The sequence below is a fragment of the Chenopodium quinoa genome, unplaced genomic scaffold (assembly GCF_001683475.1).
Source record: "Chenopodium quinoa cultivar QQ74 unplaced genomic scaffold, ASM168347v1, whole genome shotgun sequence".
In the NCBI taxonomy this organism is placed as follows: domain Eukaryota; kingdom Viridiplantae; phylum Streptophyta; class Magnoliopsida; order Caryophyllales; family Amaranthaceae; genus Chenopodium; species Chenopodium quinoa.
This window is the reverse complement of record NW_018743292.1, coordinates 11363034-11378067: the sequence shown is the minus strand read 5'-3', so window position 1 is coordinate 11378067 and position 15034 is coordinate 11363034. Positions and strand designations below refer to the sequence as shown.

Here is a 15034-nt window from a genome sequence, read left to right as displayed (position 1 = left end):
CGTCGAACCAAAATTAATTTGCATACTTGCATGAAACAAAAGTCAACTCTATTTATTATATTTTGGGTAAAAAATGTCAAAAAATTAAGTGGTTTGATAAAATCGGGTGGGTCAGATTGATTTAAGGTAGAGTTTGAGTTGGGGTGTTAGGCTTAAATCGTGTTTAGATTTAAAATTGTCAGGTCTAAATAGTTCTAGCTAAACTAGGAAGCAACTTTAGGTCGACTTTAAATTGATAATTATCTAAAATGGTTTCAGTTGAAGTTTGGATCTTATAGGTTTCTTATTTCATGTCCAGTTTAGTTTGAGATAGAATTTTTCGAGTTGGATCAATTTTTGACATATACTAGTTAGTAGTTTGATACCGAGTATAAATTTATCGAGTTGGGTCAATTTTTGACATCTATGCGGTTGACATTATACGAGTGTCATTAATCATTTTTCTTCCGATTTTCCTTTTCCTCGTTTGTAGCTTTTTCACGTTTGCGCTGTCTCGCTGCATCCTTCTCTTCTCTCTCCTCCATTGAAGCGTACTCTGAATTTCTCCATTGAAGCAGCTTCTGAGCTTTCTCTCCTCCATTGAAGCAGCTTCTGAGGTAAGGTATTTTATTTTTTTAATCATCGAATATCAATTTCACAATATAGTGTTAATCGTTGATTTATTTGTTAGTATAGTCAATTTAGGGTTCTTCCAAGGTGGATTATTGAACTATTTGTTGAAAAAAAACTGAGGTTATTAAAGATCATAACGAGCTATTTCGTTGATTGAATCATCCAATTCATATTCTAAAGCGAGAAGAATTCAACGTAATTTTGAGCCTACTTTGATAATTGAGTCAAATTTGATTGCTAATTTGTTGCAAGTTTCTGTTTACATAACCCTTTAATGTCAGGAAGAAACTATGAACAATAAACCTTTTATCCCTGGGCACATGGCGACCGCCCCGCCTGCCCTCGCCTCGCTTAGGACGGGCCTGCTTTTTGATTTGATCAACTCAGCCCCGATACGATTATAGGATAAAGTTGTTTTCCTTAAGAATTTGATTTCATCCCCAATGGAATTATAGAATAAAGTCGTTTTCTTTGATTACCATATCAAAAGTTAATTTCTTCAAGTGAGGGAAAAAATAAAACTTGGCTTTTGTGCATCATTGTTGAAGGTTTCTATTTTGCAATTGGTGTGGGTTCTATTAGTTTAGAACAATAGAAAGTTGAATAAGATGCTGATGGCCGTGAATTCGTGATTGACTTTTTTGCTATGAATTATGGTCTATGTTTGTAAGTGAAACTTTACTTTGCCTTAGAGCCGAACTTGCAACAACGTTGCATTTTAGTTTCTAGGAATTAGATGTAGAGAATATGATGCATGATGATGGGAAATTTGGAGTAAACAATGTAGGTTGAAGAGCTGGTTTTTGATAAATTCATAAGGTAGTGGTCATTGTAATTTGTGTTTGATTTATTTATTTATTTATTTTTTAATTCTGTCGTGGGGGATGGGGAAGGGGGTGGGTATTGGCAATGTGCTTTCATATACCTATTTTGATAAAGGTTAGACCAAGTTTATGAACTTATCCATGACTTTTTTTTCTTAGTAGAGAGTTTGATAAGCTTTGACATATACAAGACAGTTTTGTTCATGAGATATATATTCTAGCTCATAACTGCGAAATGTTGTTTAGGGCCTTGCGATGCATCGTGTTGGTAGTGCAGGAAATACATCTGGTTCAAATCGCCCTCGTAAGGAGAAGAGATTAACATATGTCCTCAATGCTTCTGATGACACAAAGGTGTGTACATCACTGTGACTTTTTGAAATGTATTTGTATTTTATACAAGATTTGCATTTCATTTTCGTTGAATTTTTCTATTTGTCCCTTGTTATTCTCGTGCAACTTTAATTGTGTTGGTCATGGAAATGATACTGTCTGGTATAATTGTCTGTTTGTTTACTCTTATACAAATTACATTCTGAAATCTTGTTGGCCAAAATAGTGGAATGCTTACAAGTATGAGATCCTTTGTTGAATCCATATACTAAAATGTGTTGTTCATTAATTCAATTTGCCACAAGGCTCTCTCCAACTACGTAAGATGCCACTTGATATGAATACATCTGTACATGTTCATATACAATTATACATATAAGATCACTCAACCTGACAACCTTTTGGCTGAGATTATGAATACTCAACTTGACAACCTTTTGGCTGTAATCCTTAAACGTCTACCATCAAACCAACTTTAGAGTTGATGATGTTAAGGTGATCAATCAATCAATCAAATCCTTAAGGTGATATAAAATAGAAATTGTTTAGTTTGAACTAAAAAGAATTAAAAAAAAAATGATTACCCTGAACACCATCTCTCCTCTGCCTCACCATCAGTCGTGGTGTAAACTTTTACCATCAAGTGTCTGACTGGCAAATTGGCAATGCCAACTTATTAAAACATTACCTTAGATAGAGTAGGTCTTTACATTTTTAGGATTATGCTGACAATTTATCTTCTGCCGTGCCTGATTTAAATGTGAGATTCATGGTCTTCTCCAGGGCTAAGTCTTTTTTGAATGATTCTTAAGCCTTTAATAAAAAAGGACACTATCATCGCCCAAATGAGAGATGCTCCCCTCTTCCCTGCCTATCAAAAATCCATTAATGAACCCCATATCTTCCCCTTGGTTAAAACTGCTGAATAGAACATTGTTCACCCTTTTGTGGTGGTTTGCCTCACCCATTTGCGAATGATTTGGTTGAGATAGAGCTACCAATATTTTATGACTATCTTCTACCATTGCTGGAAAGGACCTTATTCTTTTAATTATTTTTTTTAAAGCTTTTTAGGTTCATCTACGTGAGGCTTTACTGCTCTTATACCTTTCACAAGCAATATGTGATTGTTTATCATTACTTCTTTTTGCTTGAATTTATATGGACTTATGCTGTCTGTCACCCGTGTGGCCGTGTGTTCTTTTTTTTTTTCCCCCTTCAATGTAGTCTATTTTTATTTTAATAATATGGCTTTTCCCCCAATGTGGTATGTCCTGCTCATGCTTTGCATTTAGTAGAACCCTGTGAATTTTTAAGCTTATTGTATTTTATCATTCTAATTGTGTTCCATTACTTGTTGCCTTTTAGCATTCTGCTGGAGTAAATTGTTTGGCTGTGTTGAAGTCAAATGGCTCTTGTAGGAGTGAGCACCTGTTTACTGGTAGTCGTGATGGAACATTGAAGAGATGGGCTATTGATGAAGAAGCAGGCCAAGCAGCTACCTGCTCTGCTACTTTTGAATCTCATGTGGATTGGGTAATTTCTCTAACCTGTCTTGTTATAGATAATAAATTTCTTTTTGATCACAGGGTCTGTTGGTACCTCATCTCTGATTCATTATATGTTCATGTTTCATCCTGGAGTTTCTCTACACTGTTATTGTGCAAATAACTTTAAAAATGTGTCATACTAGAAAAGTAGAAATGCAAAGAATTAGGATTGTGGTGTTCTCATTTCATCATCCCTTGGGTGTGGATTTTTATAGTTATCTTCCAACATATGTCGGGCTTCCACTAGTATCTAATTCTGATATGTGCAGGTAAATGATGCTGTCCTTGTTGGTGATCATACTCTTGTGTCCTGTTCTTCTGACACTGCTCTTAAGGTTAGGCATACTAAACAAACAATTTTTTTTCTTTTCTTTTCTTTTCTTTTTTTTAATGTTTGTTTTGGTTATCCCTTTTTGAGATGAGGTTTGTGTTTTGAAATCTAATCTTGTGCTTGCAGACATGGAATTGCATGTCCAATGGTGTATGCACGAAGACTTTGCGTCAGCACTCAGACTATGTTACCTGTCTTGCTGCAGCAGGAAAAAATGTAATTTCATCCTCAATTTTTTGGAGTTAATTGAATGCAGGATTGCTTGATGCTATTCTTTTATTATCCTAGGATTCATTAATACTGAATGATGTATAATCTTGTTTGCAATTTTGGCATTAATGATTTCATATTTTAAGGCTATCATTTCCTGATTCTCTAGTAGTGTTCATGCTTTTTAGAGCAATATTGTTTCTTCCGGTGGCCTCGGTGGGGAGGTTTTTGTTTGGGATATCGAAGCTGCTCTTGCTCCAGTTTCTAAGTCAAATGACGGTACAGAGGAAGAAGCTTCGAATGGAATAAGTGGTGGCGCAAGTAATCTACCAATTACAAGTTTACGTACTATCAATTCCAGTAATTCTTTGCATTCTACTCCAAATCATGGTTACATTCCTACTGCTGCCAAAGGCCATAAAGAGTCGGTGTACGCATTAGCAATGAATGATAGTGGGACCATACTTGTTTCTGGTGGAACTGAAAAGGTAAGCTGATGCTTATGTTAGTTCCCTTATTACCATGCCTGTCTTATCAAGCATAATGAGGATAGAAGAATTGTATATGGCGAAGTAATTACCCGCTTTAAGTCTTGTTGGAAGCTTTGTTTGTATGAACATGCTGCAATCTAATGTTCCCTGTGTTGTTTTATTTAGGTATATATTTATCACATTCTCTTTTAATACTTTATTTTTGTACTCAGGTGGTGCGGGTTTGGGACCCAAGATCTGGTTCAAAGACCATGAAGCTGAGGGGACACACTGATAATGTCAGGGCTTTGCTCTTGGATTCTACGGGCAGGTCTGTTGATTGGGAGCTGTAATTTTGCTATAGATATTTCACTTTTGCTTGTAGTTGTGAATGCATTATATGCCTGATTCATTCTGGGTCATGACTCTTTGTTGAAACAAGTTTGATTGATTGCAATGAGAAGTTATGGATTGTCCCACACTTTAAGATGATGCATTTCCAGTATGCTTAGCTTGACGTCTTACCAACATTTTAATTTGATTGGCTTCTAATCTGACAGACTTTAGCTTTAGGAACTGTTCAATTTTTATCCCAATTGTAAGATGTCTCGCCTTTTAAATTTCCCCCCTTCATTAATAAATGAGACCTTTCCCCTCCTTCTGTCAGCGTTTAATTTTGGATGTTAATGCACATTTCTCATCTCAATGTTGTTCATATCATCAATTTCAAAACCTTGGTGGTCAAGTTAAGCCTTGATTTGCACCACCAAAATCTGGCTAAAGTTAGTACTTTTGATGTATATGGTTTGAAAGGTGGTAATCATCCCCTTTTCTTGAACAGGCTGTAAGTCACAGTCACTTGTTAAATATGTGGTAATTAACAAATTTTTTCAATAAGGGATGGCGTCGTTCCCTTTTCCATTAAGAAATGACATCTTTCCCCTTTGCCAAGCTTATATTGATATATTCGTTTCTTTATGCAGGTATTGTTTGTCGGGTTCTTCTGATTCTATGATCAGGTTTGCTTCCCTGCTATGTGTTTTTCCAATTTGCTTGTGTATATAACCGTGCAAGTGTTATTCTAAATGCTTTTATGCACTTAAATTGCGGCAGCTAGGATGCCAAGATTATTTCCCAAATATTGGATCCATCTTCTTTAGTAGCCCTAGCAAGAATGTCAGGACTAGTATGACACACCTTAGATAGCTCTTGCCCCTAAAAGTAAATTCTAACGGTTTCAGGTGAACTGAAATTGGTAATTGGTCACTTCGATGATCTCATAACCTCTCTCCTTATATTTGCTACCCTCCACTACCATTAGTCCATTACATTGTCATACCTTCCCCATTACCGCTATACCACCCACTGTTGCATCCCTCATCAGTCAAAAACTCAATTTTAACAAGATTAGTAACTAAAATGGGTGTATGCTTGAAATACTCTCTCTTTCTCTGTGAGTGTGTGTTGTTGGGGGCAGGCGGGGCGCGGGGGAGGAGATCTTGTATTTTTGGAGTCAAAAGGGCTTCAACATCAGTATTAGCTATCCTTTCATAATTTCTTGATTAAAGGTCTTGCATGTTTTAGAGGCATATTGTATTTTTTCATGCCCTACTATTCAACTTTATATTCAAATACTCCGTTTGTTTCTGAAAGTTTGACTCTATCGTGTATATTCTTGATTGTAGGAAAATTTGTAATAGGTGAGTGGGTGTAAGAAAAAGGTGGATAAAAGGAGTTGTAGTAAAAGGTAGGTGGCTGTAGGAAAAAGGAGATAAAGAGAGAGTGTGTGGAAATGTGTAAAAAGTGTGGGGTAAGAGGGGCAAGGAGGTATTAAAAGGGCTTTGTCAAAAATGGAATAAAATATAAGTGGGCCGAATTTTCTGAAACACGCCAAAATGGAAATTAAGTCGAACTTTCGGGAATGGAGTATCTAAAAAACAGATAAATTGTGAAAGTTGAGACTATTGAGAGTTTTTTTTTATTTTTTTTTTAATACTTGGTCTCAAATTTGGAGCAGTATATGGGGTTACTAATATCCAAGAAAGAGCTTCAAAATTTGAAATTTGTAGAAAACCTAAATGAGTATGCAATTAAATAAGAAACTATTAATAGATTTTAGGTAAATATAACATTCTAAAAATTTCTGGAAGTTAAAAAATAAAACCGCCAATTGTAGTAGGTGGAATGTCTCGTACGAGTATTACCACTATGTTACTATGCCCCTTTAGGTCTTTTACCTGTTATGCCTTCCTCTCATATGGTTTTAGCAGCCAAATTAAAACTTTGTTCGTCAAAAATTTTGCAGTATGCCTATGCCTTAAGTTGTGAACCAAAGATGTTATTTACAATTCAGAAGTTCTTTTTTAGAAATCATTGTTATTAATCTTATTATTTCCTAGTTTTTGTTGATCACTCACTGTCCATGTTGACAGACTATGGGATCTTGGTCAGCAGCGTTGTGTTCATTCATATGCTGTTCATACGGATTCTGTCTGGGCTCTTGCCAGCACAGCATCATTTAGCCATGTCTACAGTGGTGGGAGAGACCAATCTGTGAGTATTTGCTAACCGTGCCGATTGGCAAAGCTTTGGCTATCTCTACATATTCTTTGTTAGGCAGTCTTCTCATATTTTTGACGGGGTTTCTGTTTACAGTTATATTTGACGGATTTGTCCAATAGAGAAAGCATTTTGCTTTGTTCAGAAGATTACCCAATTTTGCAATTGGCACTTGATGATGAAAGCATATGGGTCGCAAGTACAGATTCTTCGGTTCATAGGTGGCCTGCAGAAGGGCACAATCCTCAGAAAATGTTCCAACGAGGAGGCTCCTTCCTGGCTGGAAACTTGTCATTTTCAAGAGCGAGGGCTTCCCTTGAAGGATCTACACCTGTATGCTTTTCGTACTTGTCTTCATTTCTCACATCTATGTTATTACGAACACATGTTTATGAAGCCTTTTACCTTTATTATCACTAGCTAGAATAATGTATTCTAGTCCATGTAAAAATGTTTATTTAATGGGTTTTGATTGACTGGGTTTGCCCGAGGCTAGAAGGATAGAGATCATTATGAGCTGAACCAATTTCACGCCATTTTACTAAGGTTGTTTAGGTAATCTTGAAAATATGAATCAGTAATTAAAGCTGATTGGTAGTTTGACTTTCTGCCTTTCTGAGTTATGATGGATTAGAATAATTAAGAATAGTTCAACCTCAACATCATTAATATGCTAACCTGTGGTAGATTTTTATTAGCTGGTCATCTGAGGTTGACCTTATCAATTAGCAAATTCATTATACCGGTAACTTGAGTAATAATTTTAATTCATTCTAGCTTCTCTGCTTATAGATTTGGTGATGTTTTTCTAGGTTATTTTTTAGAGGTGTTTGAACATATAATAACTTTTGGGTACACTCAATGTACAATAATATTACTGTACATCGCCCAGTTGTAGGGTGACTTTTGACCAATTTGTGGTAACTTTGAACTTTATTTGAGGTAACTATAATCCATTATTAATTTTTAGTATAAAATAGAAAGTAATTTTATAAAGGGTAAAATGGTTTTTTTCCTAATCAATATGCTTTTGATCCTCTTTCTAATGGAACAACCTCTTTTACTTATCTCACTGCTTATATATGCCAGATTCCAGTATATCGGGAGCCAACACTTAAGGTACCTGGAGTTCCAGCAATTGTGCAACATGAGATATTAAATAATCGTAGGCATGTGCTTACCAAGGTATATAAATATGTAATCATACCTCTTATCTTGAGATGGGCATTTACTCAATTACTCATTAAATCATGCCTCAGAGAGCAGGGTAATATCCATCTTTCTTAATGGCAGGATACATCCGGCTCTGTGAAGTTATGGGAGATCACAAGGGGCACTGTGATTGAAGATTATGGCGAGGTTATGCGAGTTAATTTTAATTATGTTATCTGTGATACTTTGATGTGCTTCCTGAGTTACTTTGGTTCTTCCTCCTTTTATTTTTCTTTCTTCTTCTCTCTTTTTTTTTTTTTTTTTTTTTTTTTTTTTTTTTTTTTTTGGCTTTTGTTTTATTGCTAATCATTCTTGGATTACCAACTGTTCTATACTTTGTTTTTGGTTGATTATTAATTCAGGTATCTTTTGACGAGAAAAAGAAGGAGCTATTTGAAATGGTAAGAAATCAAATGTTTCACTAGATCCTTATTCCATTTGTGCTTACTTCTCTCCAAATATAATGTTTTTTGGTTCCTTAGGTGAGCATTCCTGCATGGTTTACTGTGGATACCAGGCTTGGTAGTTTGTCGATTCATTTGGATACACCACAATGCTTTTCAGCAGAGATGTATTCTGCTGATTTACAGATTGCTGGGAAACCCGAGGATGATAAGGTACAGCCACACTTCTGTTTTCCACAATTGATCTGTCTGTATTATATGCTATTATATATTATGGCAAGCTTTCAAAACGTTACGCTTGAAAGTCAAAACGTTGCAACTAAAAGAGAACGGAGCAAGTCATGGAATTCACAGGGTGATTGGAGGTTTATAATTTCCGAATGATTCATTGTTCAAGTAACTGCAAACAAATAATATAAGTCTTATTTGACTCGTTTTTGGTTTATTATTGTATGATTTTTGTCTTTCGTTACTATTTTTTGGGGGTACATTGTCTAGGAATGAAATGTGATTAATATTCTGAAAGAAACAAGTCAAGGTTCCCAATTGTAGCATGATGACAATAGTAATGGCTTGTAAGAGTTGCTCTGCTAATTTACATCCTGTAATAGATGGTGCAGTGATTCAATCAATGCTATGGTGTGGCTTATGAGGAATAGTTTGAAAACACTGTATGTAGTGGCTGTTATGGGCCTATGGCTATTACAGCCAATTACGTGTCACATATTTTGTGATGCTTTAGTCAACTATAGCTACCCTGAGCACTTAGTTGCTGTTCTAACAATGGCAACAGGGTAGAAAATAGATCCTTTCTGTTCTAATAATGGCAACAGGGTAGAAAGTAGATCCTTTCTGTTCTCACAGGGGTTAGATTGTGTAGGTTCAAAACCTTTTATTTTTCTTAGAGACAGATTTTTTAGAAGCATTGAGGGATTGATGTTGTGCGTTGGAAAGCATTATTTACTGATATAAACACTGCTTGTTTGAGGGATGAATAACCAGCTGTTTCATGAAAAAAATATATGGTTACTCACTTATTTAAATATGTTCATCGTATGTCATTGGTGCCGACTACTGAGAATTGGATTTTGGCATTTTGCAGGTCAACCTTGCTCGAGAAACACTTAAGGGCCTGTTAGCTCATTGGTTGGCAAAAAGAAAACAAAGATTAGGATCACAATCGTCAGCAAATGGTGAAGTTCAATCAGTGAAAGATATCTCTGCCAGAAGTATGACCCATTCACGGATTGAGGTTGATGGTAGTGCAGAAAATGATTCAATGATATATCCTCCATTTGAGTTTTCTGCTGTTTATCCTCCATCCATTATTACTGAGGGATCTCAAGGGGGCGTATGGAGGAAAAAGATAACTGATTTGGATGGCACTGAAGATGAAAAGGATCTTCCCTGGTGGGTTATGGATTGTGTTTTGAACAATCGACTACCTCCCAGAGAGAATACCAAGTAAATTCCTGCTACCTTTTTGCTTATTAATGCATATAGTGACAGCTGAATTATTACTTAAAGGCTTAAGCTACTTGGTGATTCACCTATTACAATTTATATGCATCAGAACTCTGGTTACTTTGGCTTTCTCTTATATCAGTTTGACTTTGGCTTGATCAATCTATTGAATGAATTGTAATCACATAATCACAGAATATGACATTATATGATCCATTCTTATTATAAGCTCATCTGCTTTGATAGGTGTTTCCAACCCTAGTAATTTGTATTATAATGAAGATACTTAGAAATAGGATAGTGAGAAAATATGGATTACAATTGGCCTTCCTAGATAGTGACATGGTGTATAATTTTGGAAATCTGTTTAGAGGGATAATTCAAGAAATTTTGTTTTCTTTCTTTCTTTTTTTTTATTTTTTTTTTAAAGATGGAAGTGGTTAATCATTAATTTATTATATCTCACAAAACAGCAGATTAAGCGCTTATTTTATGGTGGAGAGGTTATTTGATATATGCCTTCTGTTAGCAGTACACTTTATTGCTATCCCTTGGATTTGTTCATTGAAATGAGATTTGATTTCCTATATAGCATCACAAAGAGATGTCTATTTACGAAACCATATTTACTATAGCTGGAAGACTACTTTTTTCTTGGTTCTCTTTGGCATTTGCTGTTTGCTTACTTGTCTGAATTAGTCAAAGTGCACTTTGGAGTATTTAGTTGCTAAATGGTTCCATTTGAGCTTACTTATGGAGAGATGGTGATACATTTGGCTATATATCTACAGATGTAGCTTTTACTTGCATCCATATGAAGGCTCTACTATCCAAATTTTGACCCAAGGGAAGTTGAGTGCTCCTCGAATTTTAAGAATACATAAGGTCAGTATTACAGCTTTTTTAGTCAATACCTTTATTGTCAATTGTAGCATGCAGTGCATGTTATGATTTTATGTATGTGTTATATTTAGTGGTAGACCTATGAGTAAGATTAGTTTCTGCTGACTTTTATATTCCGCTAACAATTGCAACTTTTCCGCTACAAATTCTGTGTAAAGGAATGTATTCACTTGTGCAGTGTTGATACTAACAATAGATTATTAGATGAATTCTGAGATTTAAGAAATTTATTTGAGCTCCTTAAATTTATCACTAAATAAAATATTATCGGTGGAGCAAGCTTCTTTTTGCCTTGTTTTGGAAGGGAATACTTTGAATTGTAAAATAGAATGTGAATCATGTATTCTTAATTGAAGTGCTCAATTTTAGTTTTGCTACTTATATTTTATTATGATAGAAGAAATATTTTTCCTCTTCTGGATTGTTTAAGTGTTTCTTCCCTCTTCCTCTCAAAGAGGAGAACAAGCGTTTTTTCCCTCCTACGCTTTCTTTTTGAGACTTCTTCCTCATCTACCATGGTATGAATGCCTTAACTTGTATTTAGGTCTCGAGAAACCACTTTTTGTTTTTCCATCCCCTACCCTTTTCATATGCCGTTTCTGGGTCTCTAAAACCATTATATTATCTATTCTACAACTCTATAATTTACCTTATTTTCTCTCATAGGTTTATAAAAAAATTTCCGTTAATGAACAAAACAGAGAGAAGTAACATTTCCATAGTTTATCATGCGCTTGTGCAATCTCTTTAACTCTCTTTAACTCTTTAGATTTTCACCTTTAAATCAAGGCCAGCTGTGGCCTGTGGTGGTTATGGACTTCACGTGCTGGAGTGATAGGCAATGAACTTTTTGACCATACCATACCCTTGCCTACAGCAGGGTTAGATAGTCGGTAGTCTTATTGTAGACAGTGTTTTCCCTTTTGCTGTGTATATCTTAGAAGATTCCCTATTTGTCCAAGGAAACAGCTGATCCACCAGCCTCGTTTATTTTTATCTTTCCATATTTAACATGTACCAGGATATGGTTTGCTGAATAGTTTTCTGGAAGGTTAAGCAATATGTCTGATGATTTGGATCTGTTTTTATCAATTTTATTTTGTAGGTTATCAATTATGTTGTTGAAAAGATGGTCCTTGACAAGTCAATGGAGGGAGGTGTGACTGGGGATGCTACATTTGCTCCGGCTGGAGGGCCCTTGCAGCATTCAACAAATGTAGTAGATGGGTCTCTCCGCTCAGGGTTGAGACCTTGGCAGCGAATAAAGCCTGCAATTGAAATCTTGTGCAATGATCAGGTATGTTACAACTGAAGTAAATTACAGCTTTACGTGACTGTCCTAAATTTAACCTGTTTCTTTGATCAATTGAACTCTTATTTTGATGTAAGGAAAAGAATCTGTAGGGGTATACTCTTGTGCTGTGTTACTTCGCCATCTACTGTGGCAGGTGTTGTGTGTTGACTCGACACACCTGGAAGTAAGTGTCGAGTTGGGTATCGGAATTGTATTGGAGATCTTTCAGATCTAGGGTTTGTAACAAAGACCTTTGATCTGCAAGAGAGAGAGAGAAAGAGAGAGATTTTCCCAACCACTATATCTCAGATCTATAAGCGTTTGGCAAAACCTGATATGCTATTTAATCTAATCACTTTTTTTATCCTGTGTGTAATTTTCAGGTGTTATCTCCTGAAATGAGTTTGGCGACTGTACGAGCTTATGTCTGGAAAAAATCTGATGATCTGGTACTTAATTATCGTGTAATGCAGGGCAGGTGACTTTACCCAAAGCCAGCCTAGGTGTGTATTTTCAGAAGATTTGCCTCCCTTAATTCAGCTACAAATAAATTGTTAGGTGTCATAGTTGGTGTTGTGTGATTCTCGCCTGTATGCTGTTGCTGCTTCAAGTTTAACGCAGTAGCGCTTGTAGTTGTAGCTGATTCCAATTTTCTTGTCATTTATGATGAGGTCATTTTAAAACATGTTTTGTGTGTTAATTACCTTAGTGTAGAATGGAGAGAATGAATGATCGTAGGTGGCTGTGCTTCCTGATTAGGCCTGAACAAATCATCTGACGAACTGTCTTTTGCTTTTGTTATTCTCAAATTTTTTGTCCTACATTGAGAAAAAAAAATGTCCACAAATTCTACAATTTGATTGCTTTAACTTTCTATTTTTCCCTCGATGTGTTTAATGTGCTTCACTGAAGTCTATTCTATTGGTTCTTTATCACTTTCCTAATCTTGATTAAAATTCAACTTGGGCAAACATTGTGAATGCCCTGAATGGGAGTAGAAAAGATTAACTGAGACTTTCCCTTCACAAGTAGTCATATGCTTGCGATTGGCTACTGTCTGCTTGACTTTCCTGTCATTTGTTATGTTACATGCAGGTTGACTTTCAGATTTAGTGGATTGCAATGGAGCTAGCTGATAGGTCATGGTTGATATTTCATGGGTTCCTTATATTGTTGGGATATATCGATTGCTTCATTGTATATCGGCGAAGGAAATTGATTGCTGATATTAGAAGCATTCTTGGAAGTTTCTTGAAAAGTTCCTGATCAACATTTTCCATTTGTCAGAAATGTTGCAGTATCTGAAGCTCATATGTTTGACATATGAGATTTTGTGAATCCTACAACTCTTATTTGTGGAGAGTTCGTGCGAAATTGAAGAAGTTCTGTTCATGTAGAGAGCCAACGCACTAGAGCTGTGAATTTCTAGAGGAATCGAATCAGGAATTTGATGTCAAAAGCCTTGTAGATTTGTAACTTATGAAGTTTCAGTCATAGGAGATAGATGTGAAGAAAAGCTATCTGTTTTACGGAAGGAAATGTCCTGGAAATAAATCAGTGTCCATTTGTCTGCACAGTTAATTGTTATATTTTATTAACTTGAGCTTTTTGTTCATCTTCCATGTACATTTTTTTTATGTTTCGGTCCACATTTGCGTGGTGCCAACAATTTTCATTGGATTATAATCTCTGTAATTAAGCTTTTTGCTTGGTGCATATGATTCGGGTTTCAGTGTGAGTATAAAAGTTCAATTTAATTGAGTGAACCACAAACTTCTTAACATGTTTGAAATCGGATGATTGAGTGGCAATATCTAAATTATAACATTTCGAACATATGGTCCAAACTTCAATTCATTAGTATGTATCAACCACCATATGCTTGAACCCCAATTACCGATGGGAATGAGCCAAAACTCATGAACAATTTGAGGTTGACTGATACGAAATTACGAAGTATTTGATTCGAACTTGAACCCAGCTTACTATATTTGGCTCGTATCCAAGATGGCTCTATTCAAAAGCCTCCTTACGATCTTACCCATATATGACTTGGAGCAAATTAATCCGGACTAAACAACTCATTTACCACCTAGTATTGTTGGCTGGTCGACCCCTAATTTGTAATTTGGCCGGCTTTGGTCTAATATATAAATTTATTTATTTATTTGTTTTTTTTTCTTCTTCTTCTTCTTTGAGACCTGTCCAATGTAAAATTAAAAATCAATTTTTGTTATTTATGAGAAAGTTTGATGGACTACAGGGAAATATCGTAAGGACGTTAATTTTTCCAAGATAAATATGAAAATTCTAAGGTGATCAAGTAATCAATGATCACCCCAGGCTATCCTATGTGGCACAATATATACCATAATAACTAGTGGTGATCAAATTATACTTATCACCTTGTAAACATCCATGATAAATATCTTCATATACCGTCTATGTAGACCTGGCAAATGGGTCGTTCGGATCGGGTTATTTCGGGTCTGTTAACGTTCGGGTCGGGTCATTCGGGTTTTAGGTATGGATCGGGTCAGGTAACGGGTCAAGTTCGGGTCAAGTCAATTTCGGGTCGGGTTATTTTTGGGTCAAGTATGTTCGGGTCATATTCAGGTCGGGTCAAAATAAGTCGGGTCATGTTCGGGTTGTTCCATTTAATTTGTGGATCTAGCTCAAATCAATAATTTTATATTTTATTTATTATTATAATAAGAACTATCAATTCGGTTTATGAGCGTGACTACAGTTGAAGATGAACAATTTAAATTATATTTGGCACCAAACATTTATATTTCAATTATAAGGTAATTTCAGTTCGGAACATTTCGAGTATTGGGTCTGTTCGGGTCAATTTCAGGTATCGGG

At 35.7% G+C, this 15034-nt stretch overlaps 1 protein-coding gene across 2 annotated transcripts; it reads left to right on the top strand.

Annotated features, from left to right (window-relative positions):
• The first annotated feature begins 397 nt into the window (after nt 1–397).
• LOC110737026 (WD repeat-containing protein 48-like) lies at nt 398–13781 on the top strand. 2 transcript variants are annotated; one of them, XM_021917375.1, is made up of 19 exons: nt 398–596; nt 1683–1790; nt 3138–3305; nt 3589–3654; nt 3777–3866; nt 4049–4348; nt 4564–4661; nt 5314–5349; nt 6763–6883; nt 6986–7222; nt 7979–8074; nt 8183–8248; nt 8464–8502; nt 8584–8718; nt 9608–9969; nt 10761–10854; nt 11978–12169; nt 12550–12669; nt 13262–13781. In XM_021917375.1, the coding sequence occupies exons 2-18, from the start codon at nt 1692–1694 to the stop codon at nt 12646–12648; spliced, it is 2298 nt and encodes a 765-aa protein (XP_021773067.1). In that variant the 5' UTR covers nt 398–596; nt 1683–1691; the 3' UTR covers nt 12649–12669; nt 13262–13781. The 2 variants fall into 2 exon arrangements, with proteins under 2 accessions (XP_021773067.1, XP_021773068.1); XM_021917376.1 differs by having other exon boundaries at nt 398–601.
• Nucleotides 13782–15034: the final 1253 nt, after the last annotated feature.

What these genes read in the sequence shown, in the direction of transcription:
- LOC110737026 (XM_021917375.1), top strand. Translation starts at nt 1,692, where the DNA reads ATGCATCGTGTTGGTAGTGCAGGAAATACATCTGGTTCAAATCGCCCT. An exon ending in CTCTTGGATTCTACGGGCAG is followed by an intron (nt 4,662 to 5,313) that starts GTCTGTTGATTG and finishes TTCTTTATGCAG; the next exon opens with GTATTGTTTGTCGGGTTCTT. An exon ending in AGAAGGAGCTATTTGAAATG is followed by an intron (nt 8,503 to 8,583) that starts GTAAGAAATCAA and finishes TTGGTTCCTTAG; the next exon opens with GTGAGCATTCCTGCATGGTT.